Genomic DNA, 24,248 nt, shown 5'->3' on the forward strand with positions numbered 1-24,248 from the left:
GTGACGTCAGCTAACAGCGGGCTTCAGCACTCCTATCATCCAAATGAGCTTTGGTTGTACTTCTCCTTTAAAAAAGGGGACCTTCACCCAACACAGAAAGTACCACTACTTCTCTATTCCCCCTGCCCCTAACATGTTTGCAGATTTTTTTTTATTCATTTTTTTTTTTGTTGCTTTTGCGGAGAGTGGATACCATCTTTTGACAGGTACCCAACTCTCGGTTCCTCAGTTCTCTACTAGCTAAGGATGACATATGCTTGGCCTGCCCCATTTCGCTGCCCGCAGCATCCTGGGACACATCACACCTCGCAGGAGGCTGCAGGTCCAGTCACACCGTGCTGACTTCAGGATATCACAGGCGGCTCACAAATCCAAGATAGCGGCACTTGAGAGCCAAAGTGTAGCAAAGAATTGGCTGCGGGGAAGACAGCACTGAACTGCATGAACTAGTAAGTATCTGTTTCTTAATATTTCCTAACTTTCAATAATTTACAACCAGAGTAATGTGCTATTTTTTAAAGCAAACCTGTGCTTAGAGAAATCCATAGACTGGAATTGCCAATCTCTCTGAAAATGCTATCTGCCTGGCTGGTTTACTAACCTGGCTGATTTTAAAGTGACAGTAAACAGTATTTTTATCCTACAAAAATAATCCATACATATCCATTACTTAATGGCCCTGTAATCTATTTTTCATTAAATTGTTTCTTACAGGGTTTTCCTAGCTTCCTGCAACATAAGCTCTCCAACATCTCCTTTTCCACTCTTCAAACTTTTCATTTGGAATGAGCAGCGCTCATTAGTTGCAGTAATGTGCATTATTCTATGCATGCTACACATTCCTTAGTCTTTAGTTCATAGCCAATCTCAAAAGGGAGCAAGAGAGGGTGACTACGTCCCTACATACAGTGGGACTATGGAGAATGAATGTAGCCACCCCCTAACAGTAGGTCAGATAACAGCAGCAAAAAAAAAAAGGAATTTAGAGATTTGGAGAAGGCTAAGAGGAATAGAAGGGACTTTTTTTTAGCTAAAGTATAACTAAAAGCAAAACTTTGTATTTTAGTTTGGGATAGATGGAGAGGGATTATTATTATTATTATATACTGGATTTATATAGCGCCAACAGTTTAATATAAAAAAGAGGACAGTACAGTTTCAATACAATCAAATACAAGAGGGTTAAGAGGGCCCTGCTCATAAGAGCTTACAATCTAAGAGGGTGAGCTTACAATCTAAGAAGTGATACAAATGGGTTATAACTGTGGGGGTGTCGGTGCTTATTGCTGTCTTGGGGAGATTCACCCCCTCTATTTGTCCTGTTTACCATTATCAACAAAAGTGAAAGTAAAAGAAACTCCCAAATTTTGGGTTGTCACCAGAACAGAAATAGAGGGGAAAGCTTCCAATGGGATTCCTCTCACTTCCTGTTTTGGCTATGGGGCAGGAAGTAAAGGAATTTTTTTCCTATGGGACACAGATTGCAAAACAGGGGTTATAACCATCACATACGCTATCCAAAATGGAAAAAAATGTTTTGCCTTTAGTAACACTTTAAAGTGATATTAAAGTCTCGTGTTTATTAATTAAAAATCACAAACATGTTATACTTACCTGCTCTGTGCAGTAGATTTGCACCGAGCAGCCCAGATCCTCCTCTTCTCGGCTCCCTCTTAGGTGCTCCTGGCCCCTCCCTCCTGTTGAGTGCTCCCACAGAAGGCAGCTTGCTATGGGGGAACCAAAGCTGCAGCTTCCTGTGTCCATTCAAACATGGAGCCGTGACCCATCCCCGCCCCCTTTTCTGCTTTTTGGCTGACTGCCTTTGATTGATATCAGCAGGAGCCAATAGCGCCACGCTGCTGTCTCAGCCAACAAGGAGGGGAATCCCAGACAGCCGAGACACTCCTGCACCATCTCTCGATCTGGATGGGGCTCAGGGACACATAGGGGTGGCGGCGGCCGCCCATGCTTAAGCTACTGATTGAGTCCCATGGACCCACCGGGACCCATGGTAGGGCCGGCCCTGGGCTTAGGTAAGTATTAGGGGGGCTGAGGGGGACTGCTGCACACAGAAGGTTTTTTATATTAAAGCGGAGCCTTTTAACAGGCATCCCCTCCCACTACATTAATAATACACATAAACTATATGTGTAAATGCTAGTGGATAGTAATCCTATTTTTTTTTTTTTTTTACTTACCATTTATCTGATCCTCTTCTGGCCGTTGCCATGATGAGTGTGGGCATATGAAGCCCACTCGCAACCTCCTCCTGGATAACATATCGAGAGGTGCATGCTGGTAACCATCTTGCGCATGCGCTATGCTCCAGTGGCCATGGTGCTGATTGTTTATCAAGTTGCCATAACAACAGACAGTGACGAAGGAAGGTCCCGCCCCGTTGTTATGGCAACCTAGATAGATCTGCCTTAAATTGCATCATTTCCTGTCGGGAAATAACGCGATTTTTTTTTACACACTTCTGCCCACTGACTCCTGGGAAATGATGACTCACATTTCCCAGGAGCACAGGCAAGGGAGGAAGTGATGTGGAGCTCCGTGGACCCAAAAGTGGCAGGTTAGGAGCCACCACCTAGCAACAGGGCACTTCGGGTAAGTAAAAAAAAAAATATCACTCCAAATGTTTGTCATTATTGATCAAGGACTGGGAAAATGTAAAAAAAAAATTCAGGGTGGAACTCCGCTTTAATGCATAGAATGCATTAGAATAAAAAAACCTTCTGCCTTTACAACCACTTGGGGTTGATTTATTAAAGGTAAATAGACTGGGCACTTTGTAAAGTGCAGGTGCAATCTGCAAGAGCAGTTGCTCCAGAGCTTAGTAAATGAGCAGAAGCTCTGCTGACTTCCATCATCCAATCAAGTGCAAGCAAAAATGCTGTTTTTTAAAATTTTCCTTGCACGTGATTGGGTGCTCTTTGCAGAATGAAACTTTACCTCATTTACTAAACTCTGGAAAAACTTTACTTTGCAAAGTGCACAGTCCATTTGCCTTTAGTAAATCAACCTCTTAAAGGGGTTGTAAACCTTTGTGTTTTTTCACCTTAATGCATCCTATGCATTTTACTTACCTGAGCACTGGAATTTGAACCGGCAGAGATGTGCTGTCTCTCTGCCCGGGGTTCTCGGCTCTTGATTGGATAGATTGATAGCTGCGCAGCCATTGGCTCTGGCTGCTGTCAATCAAATCCAATGACGCGGGCACCGGGGGGCGGGGCCAAGTCATACACTCGGCGGCTATGGGCACCGAATGCTGGACTCGGGAGCGCGCCCGCAAGGTAGCCCCCTCGGGAGAGCGCTTCTCCTAGGGCAGTGATGGCGAACCTTGGCATCCCAGATGTTTTGGAACTACATTTCCCATGATGCTCACCTATACTGCAGAGTACATAAGCATTATGGGAAATGCTGTTCCAAAACATCTGGGGTGCCAAGGTTCGCCATCACTGTCTTAGGGGGTTATCTGATGTGGGAAGGAGCCGCGAAAGCCGCCGGGAAACCCCAGAAGAAGAGGATCTGGGGCCACTCTGTGCAAAACGAGCTGCACAGTGGAGGTAAGTATGATATGTTTGTTATTTTAAAAAAAAATAACGAACCCTTACAATCACTTTAAGAGTACATTCTTAGATACATTTTTTTAAAACAAGAGTTTAGTGTCACTTTAATAGATTTGCAATCACTAACTCAGAAAAAGCTAGGAAATCAAGAGTTCTGACCCAGCTGTGACTTCACTGGCTGTATGCTTGTTTTGGATCAGTGGGTATTAGAACCAGGGGATGATCCCAGATGCCAGGCAGAATATATTTTCTGAAAGAGAGGTCAGTAAGGACAGGTTTCCTTTAACCTGAAAAACAGTAATAAAGAATCCGGTGCTGGAGGATGAGAGGAGGAGGAAATGTTCTAATCTGGGACTATCCCTGGTGGTCCCGCTCATCCCGGTGACCTTGGACTCCGAACCCCCCCGGACAGAAAATAGCTCCTCGCCTACAATAGGCGCTCCTCGTCCTCTATTTTTGGTCCGGTAACCTTGCGCAGCTTTTCAATGCGAGGAAACGGAGGTCAAGGTGTGTGCCAATTAACACAGGCCGGCTATAATCTCCCGGCTGGATATTAAATCAATGCCGAGCCTTCCGAATGGCAGGACCTGCTTAATTGACCAGCAAATTGACTCAGCCACAATCTTTTATTACAGCGCCCATTGATTACTGAGCACAGTGCCGGCCGGGGGGCTCCTCTACGCCAATTCACAAACACTACTGCACCAGAATCCCACTCCGCGCCCATTCATCTACGTCGCTTCCCCGCCGCATCTACCGCTGCTTCCCTTTCATCGAGAATTTCTCCCCCAAAAAAGAAATCGTTTGGAAGATAGATGCCTAGTTTTGAAAAAAAAATATTATATGATTTGTGTTTCAAAATAGAAATAATATATTATAAACGAGTTCTATATATAGTATATATAAATATATATATATATTATATGTATATTATATGTATTTATATTATCCATTTATATGCTTTATTTTATTATATATGTTATATTTATAAGTGTGCGTGTCTGTATGTGTATGGATAAAATATGTATTATGTTACAATAGAATTATTATTATTATTTCTATTTGCTATTTTTCTGTTTGCTATTATTTTTCTTTGGCCTAAAATGAAAAATTGTATTTCAATGCAGTAACATATAAACTATTCATCTTTGGCCTAAATCTAATTATATTATTCTCAACTAATTGATTTTCATTGTAGGAATAGAAAAGGGTTTTGGCTTAATAAAACATTCTTTCCTGTAATTTCTATAGTATATAAAGATATCACACTATACTGTATGCCTATGTCGGGAGTATATTTCCAACAATGGACAAGTGCAGTGATAATATTCAGTTACACCTGCTTTATATATTGATTGGTTAAGATATTAGTAGGTTGGGGTCGGCTTGTTTCTTGTTTTTTTTTTTTTACATGTGTTGATGTCAAAATGAACAATAATAATGAAGAAAAAGAAAACCTGTTTCAAACATGTATTTCGTGTATTTTGTGTTGTAAAAGAGTAGTCACAAATGTTTTTGTTATATCGATGTTGAAATTTGTGAATGTAATATATTAGATTTATCTCACAGTCTGCAACTCAACTATCTATCTATCTATCTATCTATCTATCTATCTATCTATCTATCTATCTATCTATCTATCTATCTATCTATCTATCTATCTATCGCTCTATCTATCTGTTTTTTTCAACATAATGTAATATATTTTTTCACAAAATGATTTATTATTATACTCATCATGACATATAACATTAGTTGTGTTACAATCTTTTATGAGTGTGACGCAATAAGGAACCACGCATTTTAATCAGCTTAAATTCGTTTCTTCTCATCCTTGCACTGTTTAATGCATATATCAAGAAGCAGAACAAATATGATATAACATAATAATATAACATAAACATAATATAACAAAAACATAAGAAACAACATAATAATTTTAATATGGATTTCCTGTCTTTGATTTTAATCAAATATAACATGAAACATATTCATGTAGATTGCAATTACAGCATTCAATGCTTTCCCAAGAACACTCCATTATCTATAATATATATTTATATACAGTATATATAATACTTTAGCTATAAAATATACATAAATATATGTGTGTGTGTTTATAAAATAGATAGATAGATAGATAGATAGATAGATAGATAGATAGATAGATAGATAGATAGATAGATAGATAGATAGATAGATAGATAGATAGTATACAGTATACTTGAGCTGTAATATATATATATATATCTATATATCTATATAGATATATATAGATATAGATATCTATATCTATATCTATATAGATATCTATATAGATATATATATATATATATATATCTATATCTAGATATAGATATATAGTATAATTGTTAATATGATTTTTCCCAAGGTAACACTATCAAAATCCCATCCAGGGGCACGCCAGATGTTATCTCTGATGAACCTGGTTTATTTTGTTCTGCTGTACACTCATTACAAAACCCATCCAGGACAGATCACACGGGTGCAAATCACAGAGAAGATCAACTTAAACAAACTGACCCATCAGAACTTTGTCTCACTTTTCAGGACCGTGTGAAAGTGGTTAAGAGAAATAACAAGTCACCCTGAAGTGATAGGGAGGAGGTGAAAGTTCATTATCGTTTAATGTGAATTTAAGGGCTTGCCACTCTAGGTAATGGATAGCTCTCCTGTACACTGGTGACAGTCTGCTATCTCTTGGGAGCATCTAGGATCGGGCATGCAGAAACGATCAGCATCCCCATACATCTGACCTACACAGATCCCCTGTCATGGCATTTCAATTAATACTGTGCTGTCACTGCTACTAGCTAGCTCTGTGCAGTGGGGCTGATTTACTAAAGGAAGCAGAGGCTGCGAAAGTTCACTTATGTTTTAGCAGCTAAGGAAAAGTCCTGTTCAATATGAATACCCAGTAACTGGCAAGGGTAAATTATAAAAAGTAAAATAGTTTTGCTTGCACAGGATTGTGCAACACAGTCTATAGTTACTAAGATGAATGAACATTCACTTTGCAAAGCGATCAGTCTCTATTTTACACTTTCAGTAAATCAGTCTCAATGTAATATGCATGGACATACAAGATGGATGAATGTTTAGCCAGAGGTAGCAACAGATGTGCACTGTGATGTCATTGTGTCTAGCTTTCAACTCTTATCTTCTCCATTGCACATCTACTGCACACATTACATTATACATATAGAGAGAGAGAGAGAGAGAGAGAATGAATAGGGCTCATTACTAAGTTGGTAGAGAACGTTATCTATTACTACATATACATCTATCTATTGCACATCACATATATATATATATATATATATATATATATATATATATATATATATATATATATATATATATATATATATATATATACACACTTCTACCTATTGCAAGCCATATTTATATACACTGTGTATATACATCTATCTTTTGCAAGTCATATATATATAGATCGATCTATCTATCTATCTATCTATCTATCTATCTATCTATCTATCTATCTATCTATCGATCTATCTATATATATATTTGTATATAAATTTATCTTTTCACATCTATGTATAGCAATGGATCTCTCCACCTGCCCCTTGTACCTATGATCTTACAATATACACAACATATTCTATAGCCTACAAATCTGCTGCTTGTCCACACTTTACACAATCATCTAAAAGTTCCATAACTGTAATACATATTCACAGAGAGCTTAATGTAAGTATGTATTTTCATATAAAAGTTGTATGAGGATGTAGCAGGAGGGGAGAGGTGGATGGGGATGATGATACTTACAGGACCCAATTAATTTCTGCAGCATCCTTGAACCCATGCACAGCCCAGCAATGTTATTTTTGTTTCTTATATGAGACGTATTAGTGCGTCAGTATGAGGTTTGTAATAAGTAGAAGAGATGCCCCCCTCCCTCCCTCCTATGTCGGTGGGTGCAGAGTGTGTATGAATGGGATCCGGGCTCCTCCTCCCTTACTATCCTCTATTAGAACATTAGGGACCTGGCCAGGAGGAGACACACGGCTCCGGCAGCTCCCACACTGCACAGCTCCACCGGGACAACGCTGGGGACTGTCAGCTCTGAGTAGTCACCTGTGTCTGGAGTCTGGACCGAGCTCACCGGAGGACCGAACCTGAACTGACGGGTCAGATGGGGTCCGATGTGCGGGACATGAACACCCTCCTACCCCCAGTCTCCTCCCTGACCGGGAACAGCAGCTGCAACATGCCGGTTAACAGCAGCGCCCAGTGGGCCCCGGTACTGGACTTCCCCCCAGGGGCCCCGTACACCTCCCTCGCCCCCCACTCCTTCATCAAGCAGGAGCCCGCCTGGAACCCGGACCTGCACGAGGACCAGTGCCTGAGCGCCTTCACCGTCCACTTCTCCGGACAGTTCACCGGCACCGCGGGGGCATGCAGGTACGGAGCCTTCGGGGCGCCACCCCCCAGCCAAGCCTCCACGGGGCAGCCTCGGATGTTCCCCAATAGCCCTTACCTGTCCAACTGCCTGGAGAACCAGCAGGGCATCAGAAACCAAGGTAAGGGCACTTACCCACCTTCACCAAGTATATCCCATAATAATACACCCAGAAAGTCTGCATGAGATGGGTGAGACACCAAGGAGAACCTGTTATATCATTTTCAGCTGACATTAGATTATATATATATATATATATATATATATATATATATATACATATATTTATAGATAATCTAATGAAAATGATATAACAGTGTCCATAGGTAGGTTCTCCTTGGTGCATATATATATATATATATATATATATATATATATATATATATATATATATATATCGTGTATATATGGTATATATATATATATATATATATATATATATATATATATATATATATACAGAGATAGATAGATAGATACATACATACATACATACATACATAATATTACATAGCTATCTATCTATCAATCTATACAGTATAACTCTAGGGAGAAGTATGTATATTTTTTTTCTGTGAAACACATAGGTAGCAATTATAATATAATCTTATCAATCTTTTTTTTGTGAAACATGCTATTATTTTATATCTTTCTACAAATCTATCCATTTGCCTATTGTGATATATATATATATATATACACATATTAACATATATATAGTTGATATATCTTTCACTCCCAAGCAATATACTGTTATTTCCAGTTATTTCTACGCATTATGCTATAATAGCAGTTGGACAAGTATGTCAGTATGTGCAGAGGGAAATGGTTTTGTGCAGTTATTGCTGATATTTATATTTTAATTAATCTGTATGTGCAATATCAGCATGGCTAACTTGTGCAATCGTTGTACATAATTTGGTTTATTTTTTTAAAAAAGAGGAAGTATTGATAATATGTAGTAACTAATGTACAGAAATGAATAGTAATATATGAGAAATATGTTTTATGCATTTTTCATAATTTGTTTGGTGGTTCTGCCATATTTTCATTATGGAAAGTATGTGTTTGATCAACTAGGTTGTAGGCAGATGTAAGGACATTGGGGGTTATTTACGAAAGGCAAATCCACTTTGCACTGAAAGTGCACTTGGAAGTGCAGTCGCTCTAAATCTAAGGGGTAGATCTGAAATGAGTGGAAGCTCTGCTGATTTTATCATCCAATCATGTGCAAGCTAAAATGCTGTTTTTTATTTTCCTTGCATGTCCCCATCGGATCTACAGCGACCGCACTTCCAAGTGCACTTGCAGTGCAAAGTGGATTTTCCTTTCATAAATAACCCCCATTGAGTCCTAAAATTATATTTATGAACTGGTTTATATATAGTGGTTGTAACAATATTCATAGTATTCACATTTTTGCAAACGCTTGAGAAGAACAGGTAATATTTCCTAAGGTGGCATCTAAGCATTGCTAATCTCCTGTCCAGAAATCCCACTGATAACTGTCATTTTGTCTCTTTCAAAGATTGCTAAAAGAACAACAGGCTGCACAGATATATAGCAGAGAAGCATTGACATATACATAATAAAGTGCCCATACACCTTACAATCTGAATGTATGCATTCTCCTTAGAACTAATAACAACTATAACATGATTTGTTATAAATTGAATGGATTGTTAAGGCAGACACTTGCACTGCATAAGTATTTGTATATCTAAAGGGGATGATACACAGATTGTACAATCTGATTGTTATGAGTGTGTCTCTTTTTATTAATAGTTCCTAATGAGGATGATTTACAATGGAGCAAAGACTGTTCACATAGCTTAGTGGATACAGTGAATTGTGTTCTCTTCCTACCACAAATCACTCCCAAGTTTGAGTTTGCAGGCTGAACCCCTTGTTGGAATATTTTCGACTGCTATAGTAAATTGCATCCTACCCTATGATGGTTTCGGGCTGCTTGTGGTCGCTATTTATCTGATATGTATATAGTTATATATATATATATATATATATATATATATATATATATATATATATATATATATATATATAGTTTTTGGAGATACATGATAAATGATAAATATGTAGATGATTGACAGATAGATAGATTTTTGGGGGGTTATAGAGTCCCTTAAAGTTCAAGTTCAAGAGGAAACAGTAATACAGTGCACATGAGGGGAGGTGGGGGTTGGGAGGAGGGCAGCATGATGGATTATAAGAAAAGGGATTACTGCTGACTGCAGACCTCCTACATAATCCCAATACACACACGTACAGTGTGATCGCACAGACTGGTCTGCTAACTAATGGAGTTTGCTGGTGGCTGCCTGTCCTAAACCTGACACATGAATATGCTAGCAGTAGTATTCTATAAGGCAGTATGCATAAACCGTATAGCATGGAGCAACCGATCCAAATCCCTCATTGATCAGTCCTCAGTGAGCTGGATCTGATTGTATGGATTAATACACCAGCCTTTAGCTTTTCAGCAGTGAACAAGCATGCACTATAACGTGATAAACTTTCAAATATACATTCTGCTCCCTATGGAGGCTGAATTAGGAGTAGAGATGGTATTTTAGCAAAGTTTTGTAAACAAGGTGTTCTTATCGAGGCATTTTTCTTGAATTCCCCGTCTCACCTGAGTATTCAAAGTGAGCACAGGTTCATTGTATTAAAGTGTACTAACATACACTTTGCAAATGAACATTCACTTTGTAAACGAACAGCCTCAAAAACGAATATATCAATGGAAATTGTATTTTCACTGGGTTTAGTAAATAAGGTAAAGCTGTGTTCATAATAAAGCAATCACGTGCTGGTTAGTTTTGATCTGTTTTGCAAGTTCCCTTTTTCACATGCATGGGGGTTAAAATGAATACAGGTTCACTTTATTTACCAGCATCACTATGCTAACATATACGCCTGTAAAGAAACTCTATTTTGATTTAAAATTACTGTTTTTGGGTTACTTTTAGTTGCAATCTATTTCAATCCTCAATAGCCTAGTATGTAGATCCGGGGCTTTTTTTATGTGTAACATGCTATCTATCTACCCACACACAATAGAAGTTGCTAGTGCACGTAAGTTTATTACCATAAATTTTACAAAAATAGCTGTAATCACTGACAGTGAAACATTCTTGATTCTTTTAGATATTAAGGAATTAAATGCAATAGTAAAGTCAGTTTTAAGATTACTTTTTTTTTATAACAGCAAGTAAAACAATTCATCAATCTTTAAAAACAATAAAATATGTTCATTAAAAAAATCTAAAAAACTTTAGAACACTTTGTAATAAAAACAAACAAAAAAAAACCATAATGAGGTCAATTTCATTCTACAGTTGTCAAAATAATTACCATTATCATTCGGTAATTTGGTATAAGAGCAAAAATAACATTGTTAAAAAAAACTGTTAATACATTTTTGTGTTAAATAATTTTCTTCTGAAATGCTGGATTGAAGAAAGAAACCATTGGTGTTACAATATGGATTACTGGGATTAAATTTAGTTAAACAGCAGTAATTTTTGTAGTTTTTTTTTTCAGTTTTCAAAAGAGCTTTATTGTAAATAAAGAAAGTAACATTAGGGCAAAAATACACCCACGCAGGGGTGGTGGAGGGATATTTTTGTAGTTTTATGCTATTTATGTTTTATGTTTTGAAGTGCTATACAGAAGCGTATGAAATAGTATAATATAATGGCATGACGTATAGGACAAAACAAATGATCTGATCTCAAATCTAACATTAAATATAGTGTAAATACAGTATGTACACAAGATATATAATGCACATTATATATAACACATCTATCTAAGAGAATTTACTATATATAATCAATCTACAATTTACTTTTATGATATGCAAATAATATCCACCACAAGAGAATTGCAGATGAAGATGTACTGAAGCTAATTTACAAAGAAGTTGTACACAATTTCACTTATCTAATCTTGTGAAAATAAAATTCCTGTTTACTTACTCCATCTGCACAAGATTGGATAAGTGAATGTTCACAATGCAATTGTGTGCAGATTCTCAGCTCCTTTAGTAAAACAGCTAATGTATATATATATATATATATATATATATATATGTATATTTTTTTCAGCTAACATATATATATATATATATATATATATATATATATATATATATATATATATGTTAGCTGAAAAAAATATACATATATATTAATATGTATTGTGATACTAACATTATGAATAATCACTCTCGATCTGTGTAGTTGATATCTTGGCAATATGACAATTGATTGAATGTAATTGATTCAGCATGGTATCTGAAGACAGCACTGTACTAATTTCCGTTAACAAATATCTGGGATTCATCGTCCACAGTGAGGATGGAGAGTCTCAAGGTTAAACCTTCCATTCTTCTCTTTGGGCATCGTGGGAAAAGCGTTACCTTGTTGGCACAATCCCCCCTTGTGCCAAGTGGTGGGAAGGTCTCCTTTAGACGTGTGCCCAGTTGTTGCCTTGCCATGGGGGCAGCCACCCCCTGTGTGCAGACAGCTGTGGACCATTCATGTTTTTCAACACGTCCTAATCAGCCCAGGCGGCGATAAGAAACTAATTAAAAAGAACTTTCTATGAAAAGATTCCCTTAGTACTGGCGAGCCTTATCGGATTCCTAAAGCTTTGGGTCAAGCGGGACCTGGAACCGTGACCGATTCATGGCTCTGCTCCGAGGATGGGCTTGTCAAGGTCACAGATGAGAAGCATCATTTGGATTAAAATGTGTGCAGTATACAGCCTGCCTGTCTATAGGACACCAACAAGGAGCAAATATTATATCTCCTGCCAGGGGAGTCCTGTACAGATAGTTTGTGAGACTGAATTTCTCTTTGTACACACACACCTCTATCTATCTATCTATCTATCTATCTATCTATCTATCTATCTATCTATCTATCTATCTATCTATCTATCTATCTATCTATCTATCATTTTAATTTTATTTATATATCTAGAAATAGATAGAATTGTGTATACATTTGATAGATAGCTGGATAGCTAGATAGATACTGTAAAGATAGATAGATAGATAGATAGATAGATAGATAGATAGATAGATAGATAGATAGATAGATAGGAGGATAGAAGGAATAGGGTTCATTACTTAGTTGAGCATGTTTACTCAATAAATCAAGTGTATATTTACTTTACTTATCCAATAATATGAAAAGCAAATTCCTGATTACTTTACTTATTTCATCTGCACATGGTTGGGGTTCAAAGTGAACAGACATTCCTTGTTCACAAAATCGGATAATTGAAGTGAATAATCACTCAATTTGTTGAGTAAAGATTCTATCTATCTATCTATCTATCTATCTATCTATCTATCTATCTATCTATCTATCTATCTATCTATCTATCTATTTATATACATTTATATGATTGTTTTATTTTTTCTGTTTAATTATCAACTTATCAATTTATTTATTTACTTATTTATTTTTTTGCATCTACGTTTATTTTTTTTCAACACAATAAAAATAGGACATGTGTGTCCAAAACCTCTACTAATGTAAAGTGTCACACACACACCTTATCATTATTACATTATTATTAAAATCTTATATATAGATATATATCTATATATATCTATATATATAAATATATGGTGGACAGTGTTAATATCACCATATACCTCTTCTATTGCATTGCCCAGTCTTGTACACTTTAGAAACAAACATTTCATACCATCTAATTTTGGAACTTGGGAGATATCTTAAAAAAATGTGTTCAGAATCTAATGGGAATTAAATAATGACAAGCCCATTTTCCAGGCCAGACTGTACAGTGCAGGGTGTGAGATAGGTGACAAGGAGGACAGAGGATAGTGCTTTGTTGTAATTTGTTTTGGATATTTTCCCTTCGCTGGCCCTAATTAATGAAAGTGTCTCCTCACCACTTGATGGATGGTCAGGGGCTGCAGAAAGGGCTGACTCCATTTGTTTGGGATACATATTGAAAGTTTATTTTCTGACAAGTAATTTTCCATTCGGTGGGGTACTGCTATTTTTAACTGTTTTGTTTTGCTAAAAACAAAAATGGACCCAAGCTTTTTACAGTAAGTTTGGCTTATTTACCCATCTCATCAGATACAATACACATATGAATACAGCTATAGCACTCAGATAGAGTATTTGCTGTCAGGATTGAATGCATTTAACAATGATAATTCAATGGTGGAGCCACATCTATTCATAATTAAATTTAGAATATAAATTAACATCTAAAACAATAATACTAATTATAGTAAAAATGAGAATTTTTGCAGTAAATATAATTATTTTATGATGTTAAACAAAATATTTAAAATGTGTTAGATGTTCTCAGAATTGTTTTGCAGTAATGTTTATTTTTTTTACCAGATCTGCAGATGTTTCATCGACAAATGTTACTAGAGTAGTTAAGGATTGCTCCATGAAACCCACAACATCTGTCAACCCTTTATATATACTATATATAGATAGATAGATATATCTATATCTATATCTATATCTATATATATATATATATATATATATATATATATATATATATAGATAGATATAAATATTTATATATAGATATAAATATTTATATCTATATATATATATATATATCTATCTATATATATATATTGACACATTAAAAACATGTTATGTGCAAAGATCGAATTGCATTGGCTTTTTAAATTAAGATATAACAGTATATATATTTTTATAAAGGTGTATATATTACTTTATATAGATGTGGGACACATTTATTAAGAAAGGGAATTCTCCTCTAAAAATTGCAATTAATTTTGCAGTGAAATTTTTCCCTAGTTATAAAAAAGTGTTTGTAGAAAGTAGCACAATAATCCAGTGATAACAGTGCATTATAATAGACAAAATTGTTGAAGTTCATTCTCAATGAATTTAGTAAATAAGGTAACGTTGAGTTCACATTCTCAATACTGTATTTTGAATTTGAACAAACTTAATCCTCCCTACAGAGGAATATGACCTGGTCAGTTCATATTAATGGTAACACTGTCAACTATAATATAATAAAAGTTAAAGAAGAGAAATACGTAGGTTGCCATTGCTGAACTCTATTGTAAAACGCTAGGTGCCTGGCTGTCTCTGGCATTAATCATTTCTAAATCACTAACCTTGAACAAGTATGCAGCAAGTGAAGTTAGTCAACTGCCTGATCTGCAAAAGTATTCCAGGTCACTGGCTTAAAATACTGTAGCGATTGTATCAGCGTGACAGCCAGATAACTAGCAGTTCCAGTCAGAGTTGTCATAAACAGCAGTCTAACATATTTTTCTTTGTATAAATTTCATTAAATAGGAGATTTCATGTTATTTCTATTTCCTCCTATTATAAATGTTCCAGAGTGAAAGCTCATTGATATTTGGAATGATCTACTAAAGAAGTAGAGGATGTTCACTTAACAAAATGTTTACTCTTCAAAGTGAAATAAATTAAACCTAGGTGTTGAATACCCAATCACAAACAAGGAAAATGCAAAAACAACAGTTTTTTTGCTAAAATTGATTGCTTGAGCGATGTGAACTCAACTTTACCTTATTTACTAAATTCATAGAACATTTACTTTTCTTAGTGAGTTGTGTATACTCATTTAATAAATCAGACCTAGGATATCTTTATGTATCAAAATTAGAAAATGCTTTTCTGAGAGGGCGAATAATGGCATTCACATTCAGCTTGAAGTAGTTAACCTCCCTGGCGGTATGATTATTTCAGATTTTAGGTGCTGAAAGCGGTACAATTATTTTGCACAGAAATATGGCGTTTCATATTGTAGGCCTGTAATTCTTAGGAATAGTTCACTTAAATCTGTCCAAACAAGAATCTAGTAGACATCCCGGGTATGATAAAGTTTGAAAAATGAAATAAAAAATTATAATATAATAAATAACTATAAATAATTAAAACACATAATAATATAATAATAATAAAAATTATATAATAATGTAATCAAATCAAAAACACTGAAATTTGCACAGTTGCAGAATTTTAGCTTTTATTACTTTTAGTGTTTGATGACGGATCTCCCCACAAATCACTATCGCTCAATTCTGCAAGTGATTATAATTTATTATCGCTTTTTTCTAGCTGGTCTAAAACCACTTTTGATGTAAAGAGACAGTTTTGGTTGCTATGGACAATCTCCAGTTTCCTGGCAGAAAGAACAGTTTTATATATATAAAACTGCATGCAGGACACTGGGCAGACCACTAGGGACAAAGGGGATGTGTAGTTATTTGATACAGTACTGTAATCTGTAAGATTACAGTATGCTGTATCTATACTATGTGTTTTCACTTTTGAATTTACCGCCGAACTCCGTCCCCGTGCGTCGCAACGCTCGCAGGGAACGGAGCTCGGCACTGTGAATCGAGCGAGACACAGCGGCTCGCCGATCACAGCGGGGAGACATCGCAGGAACCAGGGGACAAGGTAAGTAATCTCTTCCTGGATCCTGCGATGCAAGCCCGAGTCTGGCTCGGGGATACCGCTTTTGGTATGTAAAATCCACCCCGAGCCAGACTCGGGAATACCGCCAGGGAGGTTAAAGCAGTCAGATATGCAATGAAAAATGTTGATGGCTTGATATTTTTTTATAGAGCATATTGTTCTTTGTTTTATTACATGAATTCCATTAGGTTTAATAAATATTAACTGTTATCTTGTATCAAGGGGTCATCTTAAATAGTAATTCTTGGAAAACCTAGGAATTAATAAATGGATGATTTCCACCAAAGTTGGTTGTTTTCTTCCACTTCTAAAGTCCATATTATTATTATTATTGTTGTTGTTGTTGTTGTTATTATTATTATTAATAACAATAATAATAATTTATTAATATACATCACTTTAGAAAATAAAAGGTGACAGTATATTTACTAAACAATTCAATACAAGAATATTTGGAGGGCCTTGCTTATAATGTACAATCTAAAAGGGAGGGGAAAGCGATACAAAAGGTATATACTATTTCAATCCAGCAGGCCTGGTTTGCTGTTGACAGCTAATCATAAATATGGACATTCTTCTTTGCAATAAGATTTCATTAAAATAAGCTCATGCATTCTACGCCAGAGAAGAGTTTATGGCCAATTGTAAGCTGGAATATTTTTATGCTGACTGTGTTTGCCTCAAATATCCAGCAGGGAGAAATCTCTATTTTAGGTTTAAAATGATGGGCCGTGAACATAGGCTCACTGGACCATTGTAAAAATGACACTTCTATTTTATCCTTTATTGAGTAATTACATAAGGAGCTACATTTATTATGAAGGGATCTGTGAAAACGTTAGCATTGACTTGGTGTTAAAAATGAACCAAATAACTCTTCAATTGCAAATCAAGCAGGGCTTTTTTTCTCGGAGAATAGGTGCAGGAACTCCCCCCGTCTGAGTTACCCCTTGTCTCTACCCCCTACCCACCTCTGACCACCATCCCTTGATTCCACCCCCTACCCACCTACCAGTACTGCCCCTTTTAGAGAATACAGAACCAAGTATCGTTTTGTGGTGCTAAATCATTTGTATGAAACATGTTAATGATAAAAAGAAAAGCAGTAAAATAGATCCCCTGCAGCCAGCAACAATAGAATCCCAGCAATAGATCCCCACACAACAACAGACTCCCCCAGCAACAATGGACTCCACCCCAACAACAATAGATTCCCTGCAGCAACAGTGAACTACCCACAACAAAATATCACACCCAGTAACAAAATATCCACCCAAGCAACATTAGACCCCCCCAGCAGCAACAACAGATCTCCCAGCAGCCAGCATCAATAGATCCTCCAGCAGCCAGTAAAAATAGACCTCTCCCTCAAAAATAGATCCCTTCCAGCAACATAAGACCCCCCAGCAACAATAGATTCCCATCAGCAACAATAGACCCTCACACAAAATCAGATCCCCACCAGTGACAATAGATCCCCCAGCAGCCAACATCAATAGACCCTCCAGCACACCCCACACCCCATGCTATTACATATATCCAGTGCTGGAGGTGCCAGGAACTGTATTCCCCCGTGTTCCCGCTGAAAAAAAGCCCTGAAATCAAGTAATAGGTTTTCTTTTAAAGCTGAACCCCAGGCACAAAAACTTTCATTAAATATATTCCTCAATTGCCGCAAAGCATAGAAATCTATTTTGGGTGCACTGAATGTCTTTGCAAACCCAGATGTTATCTTGTAAAAGTAATGGTGACATCATCACTGTGCTGTGCATAGCCTGTGCAGAGAACAAAGCTGTGGGAGGGACCCAACAGGTCCACCCACTACAGACAAACAAATGCAAAAGGGGCGGATACAAGACCAGTCACTCTGCATAAGAAGAGAGTGCAACAATGACTGGTCTTTGTTACAGGAAGCTCACGCACAGAGGAAGTTTCCCACTGGATTACTGCACACCAAAAACACAAAGCACACCAAGATTCAAGAAAGAATACACATGCTTCTTGTATTTAGACATTTGGTTATTCTGGAGTTCTGCTTTAAAAATGTGTTTTCAAAGGCCAGGTGTAAATATTAGAGGTTTTGTGCCTTTTCAGTTGTATTGATAAGCTAAGTTTTGGACTGAACTCAGTTTGGTCCGATCCTACAGGAAACTTTCACATGATGGAAGGCTGCTGGCCCAACTCGCTGCGGATGTGGAATTCTGCTCCCTGTTGTAACAAAGGGGTATGAATGCCGGTGATATCATTGAACTAATATGGCCACATGTCCACAATAGCTTAATGACAATGTTCAAATACGGCCATGTGACCATATTAGGTCAATGATGTCACAGGCATCCCCTCCCCTTAGTTGTGGGATGGGGAATTTCATGTCCGCAGCTGATTGGGCCAGCAGTCTGCTAATATTTGACATGACATTTAACAGTTTCCCATGGACAACTGAGTTTGGCTTGAACCTTAGCTCATCTCTATTCCGTTAGAGAACAGTATGTGTTGTTTCACACAGTAAATGTAAAAAGATCACAACACATAGGGCCTAGGTTCTTTATTGCTATCTACTAATTGACATTCAATGGGTCTGATTTATTAAAGGAGTAGAGATTGCTAATGTTCAAGGTCCTCTTTTTCTATTTCCCTTGTACATGACTGGGTATTCAGTGTGAACACACCTTCAGTTTACTTAGCTAAGTGTATCTTCATTTTGCTAAGTTTGCAGTTTTTACTCCTTCAGTAAGCCAACCCGAAATTCCATCTGAGGCCAAGTTGCATGCCATTGGAAAAAAGCCAACAATCCAAGAGGTAATAGATGCAAAGCTACTATATGGTATTAACTGATCACTAAAGAAGGAGCAAAACTACCACTGCAGGCATAATTATGGCACAAACAAATGGTCTGAAGGAGGAACCTGTTATGGCCTGTACACACGATCAGAAAATCGTACCAAAAATAACCCTTTTAAAGCGATCGTCCGATAATCTGCTTGTTAGTACACAGCTTTCGAGAGCCGATCACGACAATTCGTGAGTAATTATCCGATGGGACAAGCATGAAAATTTTTCTCATACGATACCAGATCATACAATTTTCGTTTAATCAGTACAGTTGTCGTTCGAAAATACAATATAAATACACTACAACACATTACATCACTTCTGAATTTTTATTCTGTCGTAGGAGAGTTTTCGTAACTATAGTAAACTGTTCATTTTCGATATCAGACTAGCATTGAAAAAAAATAAATAAATCATTCGTCTGATAATCTCATTGCGTGTGAAAAAAGAATTGGTAAATATAAAACAATTAGTGATATGCTTAGAATGACAATGCATCACAATCAAAGTCCATATATTACTTCTGGTGATACTTATGTATATGAAACAAAGTCCATAAGGTGCCAAAATAAAATGCTTAGTGCTCAAAAAACATCCGCTTTAAAATTATTCTCCAGTGATCCAAACGTGCTCCTTTTAAAAAAAGACAGCCGCTTATCAGATAATATGGCTTTTGGTTACAGAGATCAAATGAGCCTATGTGCAGTCTCCACAAGGAACCCCCAATGCTCAGGAATAGTTATGATGCTCTCTTTTATTAAAAAGTTAAAATCCACTTACAACGAGGATAAAATGACAAGTGATGTGCACAAAAGCCTGCCGCGTTGTCACCCGAGCTCCGGCCGCGATGACGTCACACGTATGCTCCGCCCAACGTGTTTACCCAAAAATGCCACCTTCAGGGATTGGAGGATTGGAAAAGACACCATTTTCAGGGAAATGCGTCAGATGGAGCATATGTGTGACGTCATGATGGCCGGAGCTCGGGTGACACGGCTGCCAGTTTTTTGTTCACATCGCTTGTCATTTTTATCCTAATTGTAAGTGGATTTTAACTTTTTAATAAAAGTTACCATTCTGGTACACACTATGAGGTCTCTCCCTGCTTGTATCTACACATGTTCCTGGAAAGCGGCTCTCCATCGGAGGTGTTTGATTCCTTTCCCAACAGCGAGAGAATCACAACTACTCCTGAGCATTGGGGCTTCCTTGTAGAGATTGCACACAAGCTAGTTAGATCTCTGTAACCGAGATCCATATTATCTGGTAAGAGGCTGTCTTTTTTTAAGAGGAGCATGTTTGGATCACTGGAGCACAATTTTAAAGTGAAAGTTTTTTGAGCACTAAGCACTTTATTTGGCACCTTATGGACTTTTTTCATATACATATACATCACACGAAATGTCATATGGACTTTGATTGTGATGCGCTGTCATTGTAAGCATATCACTAATTGTTTTATATTTACCAATTTATTTTTCACTTTTTGGAGTCACACTGGTGTTTGCACCAATTTCAATTTATCATTTAAAGGAATAGTGCACCATTTTTTACACATTTTTTAGCAAACTAGTATTTAGATTTTTGGGTTGCAGCCATTCATCACATTTATTGGCCAAGTGCATAAACCTTTTCTTTTTAATCTCATCGCGTGTACCAGGCATTAGGATGGACATATGTAAGCTGCCATTCCATGGAGGATCCAAGTAGCTCTTCCTTGGTCTGTATCAAGTTTAATAACACTTATTGAAAAGTCAGAAATGGAGTTTGTGGCTTAAGTTTTTTTTTTTAGACCATATGTCATTACTGACTTGCTTTAAAAGATGCATTCTCCGGAGTCCATCTGGTGGATCAGAATTTTGTAACAAGCATGCAGCCAGTAAAGTTTTGGGGGAACATGATATGCGCATGCCTGTTACAGGTCAGGGATTCAATGTGGCTGATTTACTAAAACTGGAACGTGCAAAATCTGGTGCAGCTCTGCATAGAAACCAATCAGCTTCTAGTTTTTTTTCTGTCAAAGCTTAACTGAGCATCCCGATGTTAGAAGCTAATTGGCTACCATGCACAGCTGCCCAGATTTTGCACTCCCCCATTTTAGTAAACAAATCCGAATATATCGTAAAAATAATACCTTTCTACTATGTGTTTCTGGTGAAAATTGTGAGCACATCTAGTAGTCTGTAGTATGATGGTGGCACACAGGGTAGCATATCTGTGTGGCTTTGCCGGTATTCTCTCAACCAGGGACCTTACGGTGAGGGAAAAAAAGTATTTGATCCCCTGCTGATTTTGTACGTTTGCCCACTGACAAAGAAATGATCAGTCTATAATTTTAATGGTAGGGTTATTTTAACAGTGAGAGACAGAATAACAACAAAAATATCCAGAAAAACGCATTTCAAAAAAATTATAAATTGATTTGCATTTTAATGAGTGAAATAAGTATTTGATCCCCTATCAATCAGCAAGATTTCTGGCTCCCAGGTGTCTTCTATACAGGTAACGAGCTGAAAGGGAGTGCTCCAAATCTCAGCTTGTTACCTGTATAAAAGACACTTGTCCACAGAAGCAAGCAGTCAATCAGGTGCCAATCTCTCCACCATGGCCAAGACCAAAGAGCTGTCCAAGTATGTCATGGATCATATTGTAGACCTACATGAGGCTGGAATGGGCTACAAGACCATCGCCAAGCAGTTTGGTAAGAGGATGACAACAGTTGGTGCGATTATTCGCAAATGGAAGAAAGACAAAATAACTGTCAATCTCCCTCGGTCTGGGGCTCCATGCAAGATCTCACCTCGTGGAGTTTCAATGATCATGAGAACGGTGAGGAATCAGCCCAGAACTACACAGGGAATCTTGTCAATGATATCAAGGCAGCTGGGACCATAGTCACCAAGAAAACAATTGGTAACACACTACACTGTGAATGACTGAAATCTTGCAGCGCCCGCAAGGTCCCCCTGCTCAAGAAAGCACATGTACAGGCCTGTCCGAAGTTTGCTAATGAACATCTGAATGATTCAGAGGAGAACAGGGTGCAAGTGTTCTGGTCAGATGAGACCAAAATCGAGCTCTTTGGCATCAACTCAAATCACCGTGTTTGGAGGAGGAGGAATGCTGTCTATGACCCCCAAGAATACCATCCCCACTGTCATATATGGAGGTGGAGTTAATGCTTTGGGGGTGTTTCTCTGCAAAGGGGACAGGACAACTTCACTGCATCAAAGGGACGATGGACGGGGCCATGTACCTTCAAATCTTGGGTGAGAACCTCCTTCCCTCAGCCAGGGCATTAAAAATGGGTCGTGGATGGGTATTCCAGCATGACAATGACCCAAAACACTGGGCCAAGGCAAAAAAGGAGTGACTCAAGAAAAAGCACATTAAAGGTACTGGAGTGGCCTAACCAGTCTCCAGACATTAATCCTATAGAAAATATGTGGAGGGAGCTGAAGGTTCCCTCCACATATGTTTTGCGAAGGGGCCGTATACTTATTTCACTCATTAAAATGCAAATCAATTAAAGGGGTTGTAAAGGTAAAAGTTTTTTCACCTCAATGCATTCTATGCATTAAGGTGAAAAAACTTCCGACAATACCGCCGCCCCCAGCCCCCCGTTTTACTTACCTGACCCCTCAAAAGTCCCGCGCTCGCTCCCGACATCCATTTCGCCGCTCAGCCTGGCCGCTGATTGGCTACAGTGGATGGATTGAAAGCAGCGCAGCCATTGGCTCGCCGGCTGTATCACGGGAGCGCGCACGCAAGAACTAACCACCATGCGAGGGAGCTTGCATTAAGGTGGTGAGTCCTTGCGGGGAGGAGCTAAAACAGCCGCCGAGGGACCCCAGAAGACCAGGTTCGGGGGCCACTCTGTGCAAAACGAGCTGCACAGTGAAGGTAAGTATGACATGTTTGTTATTTAAAAAAAAAAATGACCTTTACAACTTTTTTGAAATGCATTTTTCTGGATTTTTTTGTTGTTAGTCTGTCTCTCACTGTTAAAATAAATCTACCATTAAAATTATAGACTGATCATTTCTTTGTCAGTGGGCAAACGTACAAAACCAGCAGGGTATCAAATACTTGTTTTCCCTCACTGTATGTACATAGTGTGTTTATCCTCTCTGATTACATTGTGTTTTTCCAGGTATAATTCTTTCTTCCTTTAACCCCCAAAACACACAGTTTTTTGAGGTTATGCAAGTAAATACAACTTCTGTGAAGATGTAGTCATTCAACTGTAAGTGGGAAATGAGACTGTAAGCTCCTCTGGGGAGGGGCTGACAGAGGTAAATGGTTTGTTGTACTCGTACTTGTATTGTAGAAAGGCTCACTGTAGGTCACTTCAAATATCCAATCATATGAGAGAGAATTAAAAATATCATTATTTTTGTTTGCATGTGATTGGATGAGCACAACTTATGGACTAAGCTACGTGGACATTTATTTTGCAAAGTGAACATTTTGAACACTATTAGTAAACCAACTACTATTAGCTCTGTTCACACCTGAGGGATTTTTTTTATGCAATTGCCAAAGTGAGACAAGAAATTTCATTATTCCCAATGGGGCGATTCACACCTGAGTGTTGTGTCACATGTTGTCTTTCATCTATAACTCAAAAAAGAACCTGAGCTTCTTTGGGGTGGAATTGTGCATTGTTGGCCCCATAGACTTTAAGGGGAGTGCCTTTAAAATGTTTGAAAAAAATGCATGTTTGCATTTTTTTGGAACTCCCATTCACACACAATTCTGCTCCTGTACTACAAGTCATGTATACAAACTGCATATAAACGCTAAAAAAGAAGCCTCTAAATTGCCTAACTGTGCTCAGGCTAAATAAGTGCTAAAGGTGACTTAAAGGGA

General features: G+C 37.6%; 1 protein-coding gene across 7 annotated transcripts in view; it reads left to right on the plus strand.

The window, feature by feature from the left end:
- The first annotated feature begins 7,551 nt into the window (after nt 1-7,551).
- WT1 (WT1 transcription factor) overlaps nt 7,552-24,248 on the plus strand; it is a 109,731-nt gene continuing 93,034 nt past the window's right edge. For all 7 annotated transcript variants that reach the window (XM_073604487.1, XM_073604484.1, XM_073604486.1 and 4 more), the window contains exon 1: nt 7,552-8,143. In XM_073604487.1, the coding sequence (XP_073460588.1) occupies nt 7,756-8,143 (388 nt within the window). In that variant the 5' untranslated portion in view covers nt 7,552-7,755. The remainder of the gene's footprint in view (nt 8,144-24,248) is intronic.

This window comes from Aquarana catesbeiana, linkage group LG11 (assembly GCF_042186555.1).
Source record: "Aquarana catesbeiana isolate 2022-GZ linkage group LG11, ASM4218655v1, whole genome shotgun sequence".
NCBI lineage: Eukaryota > Metazoa > Chordata > Amphibia > Anura > Ranidae > Aquarana > Aquarana catesbeiana.